At 51.0% G+C, this 6290-nt stretch overlaps 1 protein-coding gene across 1 annotated transcript in view; it reads left to right on the top strand.

Moving 5' to 3' along the window:
- The first annotated feature begins 3691 nt into the window (after positions 1 to 3691).
- The window catches only part of LOC143018763 (uncharacterized), a 24429-nt gene continuing 21830 nt past the window's right edge, over positions 3692 to 6290 (top strand). Inside the window, exon 1 of the mRNA XM_076174344.1 lies at positions 3692 to 4234. Within this exon, the coding sequence (XP_076030459.1) occupies positions 3692 to 4234 (543 nt within the window). The remainder of the gene's footprint in view (positions 4235 to 6290) is intronic.

The following is a 6290-nucleotide window of genomic DNA, read 5'->3' as shown; positions in this document are numbered from 1 at the left end:
GTCAGTCCTCGGTGCTCTGATGGGTTTGATTTTTATAGAATGCCGAGTTGCGTGGCGGGTGGTTGTGGTGTCAGGTGGGAGGAAGTGACGGTGACGTGGGTGGAGCATTAGGTCTTGTCCAGACTTATTCAGTGCCTCACTGTGTTTGTCGGACAATTTTGGCAGGCTGAGGGTGGTGAGGGAGTGTTCGAATCCCTCATACTGACTACCCAAGATAATTCTGCACGCTCTTCTTTGTACTTTCTCTAATTTGCTCCTCTGTGTGATGTTGAGTGATGATGACCAGGCGTACATGAGGGTGGGGAGTACGAAGATGGTGTAGACTCCCTTTAGATCTAGTGATGGGGTACCAAGGGACTTCAATCTGCGCAGCATGAAGAGTTTGTATGAGGCTGTCCTGATGATGTTGTTGATGTGCTGGTTCCAGTTAAGGTGGTCGTCTATTGTGATGCCAAGTAGCTTGGCGGACTGGACCACCTGAAGGGAATGGGTTCCTAATGACAGTTGAGGTGGTGCCACTGCCTGTTTGGATGTACAAACGTGCATGACCACGGTCTTGCTGTGGTTAACTGTCACATTGCTGCTCTCAGTCCACGCTTTAAGGTTGTCTAGGATGTTTTGTAGTGAAGAAAAGTCAGGCTGCCTGGTGTTGATGGGAATGCCAACTGTGCAGTCATCGACGTATTTCCATCTATGTTGGGTGTCCATTAAAGCGTCATTTATGAGGATGAGGAAGCACAGTGGTCCCATCTTGGTCCCTTGAGGGACCCCACAGGTCAGGGGGAGGAGGGAGGATGGCGATCCCTGGTACCTCACTGCCTGTTGACGCCCGGTCAGGAAGTCGGCTAGCCATGCTACCAAGTGTGGTTGGATACCCAGTTGTATGGCTTTGGAGATGATAATGTTATGGTCAACAAGGTCAAACGCTTTCTTGAAGTCAATAAAGGTCAAGGCTAGAGAAGTATTGCCCTTGTCTAAGTGGCTGTGCAAGAAGTCCAGAAGATTAACAAGATAGTGAGTTGTGGAGGAGGATTTCATGTTGCCATACTGTTGGATATCGGTTTGATCTTTAATTTTGTTGTATACTGAGTAATATACAAAACCCTCACAGATAAGGCTTGGGATTGGGGTGATGGCAATAGGTCTAAGGTCGCTTAGTGACTGTGGGTTCGGACATTTGGGGATGGGAGTGATATATGAAATTTTCCAGTCACTGGGGCAGGAGTTTTGACTCAGTGAAGCATTAATTATGGAGGAAAGTGGGAGGGCAAGTTCTGGAGCAAATTCTTTGTAGATTTTGATAGGTAGATCAGAAGGTGTTGTAGATCTGTTATACTTTAATTTACTTAGTTTAGTGGCAACGTCAGCTTCCTGGACAGGGGCAGGGGTTGAGGGAGAGGGGAGGTAGGCAGGTAGGCCGGAGAAGTTAAGGGGGGATAAGGTCTGGCAGATAGAGGCAAAGTGAGTATTAATCTCTTGAGCAGCTAAGTCAGGTGGTAAGTGAGAGGCGCAGGGCAGGTGAGAGGCCTGATTATTTTGTAGCCCGCAGAGAGCCTTGATCTTACTAAACCACTGACTATTATTTTGTTGTTTGAGGTGTTCTACTTTATTAGGGTAGTACAAAGACTTTGCAATACTTATCTCCTTGATGACTTTATTTCTGAGGTACCTGAAGAGGGGTCGATCAGTATAATATGCCCTGCTGCGTTGTTTAATGAGACGTTTAATACGGGGTGTTATCCATGGAGCGTCTGATCGGTTCACGGAGAAGTCCTTGACCGGGAAAAAAAAGTGGAAAGCTTCAATGGTGGTTGTTGAGTAGTTTCTCCACTTGGTTTCCACGTCCTCGGCTTCCAGAACCTCCGTTCAGGGGTACTCCACTATCCACCTCCCAAACTCCCTCATGGCATAGTCAGGCATGGGGCGGTGGTGTCGAGTGACCTTAGTTCTACGGATGGCATTGCTGGGTGCTGGCGACCACTGGATGGTGATGTGGGTACTCCTGCCGATGGGGGGGAGAGGTCTGGGAGGGGAGTACTGCTGAGCCATGTCGGTCATGATAAGGTCGGGAGTAGATTGCTTGTGGGTGGGGAAGTTCACCACCTGAATGAGACTTAATTGATGTAGAATCTCACTTGAGTCTAGCCGATTAAAGTCCCCACAAATGACCAGCTTCGCAGCGGGGTATTTCAATCGTAGGGAGTCAGTGGTCTCAATAATGTGATCGGAAAGGAGAGCGGCGGTGTGTGCACGTGGATGATGATAGACCACACACATAATGATGAACGCGGTGTGGCGGGGGTGAAGGCGGGGGTTAATCCTCACCCACAGAACCTCAACTCACTCGGGAATATCAACCCTGAGGTGTGAGGGGTTGAGGTGTGTGTGTTTGTGTGTGTGTGTGTGTGTGTGAATGTGTATGTGTGCATGTATGTGTGTGTGTGTGTGTGTGTGTGTGTGTGTGTACGTGTGTATGTATGCGTGCGTGCGTGTGTGTGCGTGTGTGTGTGTGTGTGTGTGTGTGTGTGTGTGTGTGTGTGTGTGTGTGTGTGTGAATGTGTGTGTGTGTGTGTGTGTGTGTGTGTGTGTGTGTGCGTGTGTGTGTGTGTGTATGTGTGTGTGTGCGTGTGTGTGTGTGTGTGTGTGTGTGTGTGTGTGTGTGTGTGTGTGTGTGTGTGTGTGTGTGTATGTGTTGTGTGTGTGTGTGTGTGTGTGTGTGTGTGTGTGTGTGTGTGTGTGTGTGTGTGTGTGTGTGTGTGTGTGTGTGTGTGTGTGTGTGTGTGTGTGTGTGTGTGTGTGTGTGTGTGTGTGTGTGTGTGTGTGTTGTAGTGTTCTGTAGCCAACACGTGTAATTACCCCTACAGGACTCGTGATCGCCGAGTACGGGATAAACAATAGTCACCCCTTAGAACATGCGTTCGACTAATTTTGATTAATATAAATAACAATGTTCATTATAATAACTTAATTCATTTCATAAATAAAATAAAACATATCCCTTTGCATCCTGTAAAAAGGATATTTATGTATTGTAATATATTGTGAGTAATTGTATACTAAAGACAAAGAATCCAGAATTTCGCCACCATTTTTGTAGATACCGTCATCGCCATTTCCAATAAACAGAAAACCAGTCATGGGATTGACTTTAAATATCCTAGCTTCTTCCAACAAGGACAATTGTAGCAACCACTACAATTGGTAACCCTGGAGTGACCGACCGCCAGCCCTGGATTTCGCCGCCCCTTCCCGCCCGCCGTGGACTTTCGCCGCCCAAGCAACCTGCCCTGGACTCTTGCCGCCCCTGCCGCCCACCCTGGACTCCCACCCGCCCAGCCTGCTCGTCCAGCCCGGCTCCACCCACCCGGCCTGCCCAGCTCTACCGCCCCGGCCTGCACGCCGCACCAGCGTACCCAGCCCCGCCCCACCGTCCCGGCTTGGCTGCCCAGCCCAGTACCACCGCCCGGCCTGCACGCCGCACCAGCGTGCCCAGCCCCGCCCCGCCGTCCCGGCTTGGCTGCCCAGCCCAGTACCACCGCCCCGGCCTGCCTGCCGCACCAGCGTGCCCAGCCCCGCCCGCCGCCCTGCCGTGCCCAGTCCCGCCACGTCAAGCCCAGCCCCGCCGTCCCGGGTTGTCCTGCCCGTTGACCCAGCCTGCCCACGAACATCGCTGCATACTAATCACGTAAGCATGACGGACGATCAACAACAGGAAGTAAGTGCATTCCACGCACCCCCTTTTTCCAACCGCGACCCAACAATATGGTTCACAATCCTCGAGTGTAACTTTAAGGCAAACCGCATTACCACCAGCCTAACGAAGTTTTCACATGCTTGTGGCCTCTTGCCATCTGACGTACTCTTCCAATTTTCAGACACCATCTCCAAGGCACCTACATCCGGTACCCCATACGAGGATCTGAAGAAAGCCGTTCTGGACCGCCTTGAGTGTTCCGAAGCTACACGCCTGCAGGAGCTCCTCTCTAAAGAACTTGGAGACAAATACGCAACATTCGACAACTCCATCTTGCTCCACCTATTCTACCAGCGCCTGCCACCAACCATCCAAGGCAACCTCTTCAGCGCCAAGAACAAGCTCGCGCTCGACGAAATAGCCACGCTCGCTGATGACTTCATGGCTTCGGTACCGGTTGCGCGCCCTACCATCTCTAACCTCGCCGACCAGTCCGCAACTCAGGCGTTAACCGAGCTAGTCTCCAAACTCACCCTCCAGGTTAGCGCCCTCCAAGAGCAGGTTGCCAATCATCAACAACGACCCCCGTCACCAAGATACTACCGCAACCGCTCCAGGTCTACACCCAGAGGAAGACCCAAGCAAACATCAGGCGTCTGCTTCTACCATCATCGCTTTGGACAAGATGCGAGGAAATGTGCACAGCCACCGTTAAACAAGATGGGCGAACGCTAACGGCGCACAGCGTTCGCCAACATACATCGAAACTCTTCTTCGTATTTGATCCACTCTCCAACACCACATACCTCATAGATACCGGAGCTGAAGTCAGTGTCCTGCCTGCCACAGCAACCCAGCAATCACGCCGATCCTTTGAGTGGACCTTCTACGTTGCAGCAGTTTCCCAACCAATCCTTGGCGCCGATTTTTTGACCCACTTCGATCTCCTGATCGATATTAAAAATCGCAAGCTCCACGACCCCCTTACAACGATGTCATCCAACGCCAGGCCAACAACCGGAGTAAGTAGCCAGCTTTCAACCATCAGTGCCGATAACAAGTTTGCTTCTCTCCTCAGGAACTTTCCTGCCTTGACAAAACCTTACTCCACGACCACGACGGTGAAACACCACGTAGTGCACCACATAGAGACTACGGGACCTCCAGTCTACGCCAAAGCCCGTCGTCTGGCTCCGGAACGCCTCAAACTAGCCAAGGCAGAACTGGAAGCCCTCATGCGTCAAGGTATCATTCGTCCAAGTTCAAGCAACTGGTCGTCAGCTCTCCACATCGTCCCCAAAAGCAACGGCGACATCAGGCCATGCGGTGACTACCGCGCCCTCAACTCGCGAACTGTGATGGATAGGTACCCAGTTCCCAACATACAGGAGTTTTCCTCAAACCTTGCAGGAACTCGCGTATACTCCCGGATCGATCTTGTCAAAGCCTTCCATCATATTCCAGTCAACCCGCCGGACATCCCCAAAACAGCTGTCACCACGCCTTTTGGCTTGTTCGAATACGTTCGAATGCCCTTCGGCCTCAAGAACTCTGCCCAAACTTTCCAGAGATTCATGGACGAAGTCCTACGAGGCCTGCCTTTTTGCTTCACCTACATCGACGATGTGCTCATCGCCAGCCCTGACGAAGCCACACACCAAGACCATCTGAAGCAAGTCTTTACCCGACTACAAGACTACGGCATCCACATCAATCTCGAGAAATTTGAGTTCGGTGTTTCATCCATCAACTTTCTAGGACACACCGTCACACCTTCAGGCGTCACCCCTGTCTCACCCCGCTGCGACGCCATCCAGAGTTTCCCGAAACCTACAACACAGCGCCAACTCAAGCAATTCCTTGGTATGTTAAACTTCTATAATCGTTTCATTCCAGACTGCTCTCAACTGCTCCAACCGCTCTACTCTATGATCAAGCCATGCATGAGGGGACGTTCCATCGTACTCAACTGGGACGCCGAAACTGATGCAGCTTTCATAGCAGCTAAAGAAGCACTCGGAAATGCTGCCGCCCTTAGTTTCCCTAACCATCATGCCATCACTTCCATCTCGACAGATGCTTCAGACACAGGTGTCGGCGCAGTTCTGCAACAATACATCAACGACGCCTGGAAACCCATCGCCTTCTTCTCAAAGAAGCTCAACAATGCCGAGAAGAAATACAGCGCCTTCGACAAGGAATTCCTAGCCATCTACAAGGCTGTCAACAGGTTCAGGTATTTCATTGAAGGGCGACAATTCCACATATACAACGACCACAAACCAATCACAACAACATTCATCCATAACAAAACAACATACTCCCCTAGACAACTACGACACATAGATTTTATTTCCCAATTCACCACAGATATTCGTTATGTTCGAGGTGAAGATAACTGTCCTGCCGACGCACTCTCGCGCAACATATCCGCAGTTTCTACCTCTCTCATCGACTACGCCGCCATCGCTGCAGACCAAGCTGGTGATACCGAGCTGCAGCGATTGATGGAAAACCCCGCGTTGCAGATGAAGAAGGTACAGCTCCCTGGAACCAACACTCAGCTCTACGCCAATGTATCCACGGACACCATCCG

Source organism: Oratosquilla oratoria, chromosome 35 (assembly GCF_046742065.1).
Source record: "Oratosquilla oratoria isolate Oo_2021 chromosome 35, ASM4674206v1, whole genome shotgun sequence".
Taxonomy (NCBI): Eukaryota; Metazoa; Arthropoda; class Malacostraca; order Stomatopoda; family Squillidae; genus Oratosquilla; species Oratosquilla oratoria.
Note: the sequence above shows the minus strand (reverse complement) of the source record. Positions and strands in the feature narration are given on the sequence as shown.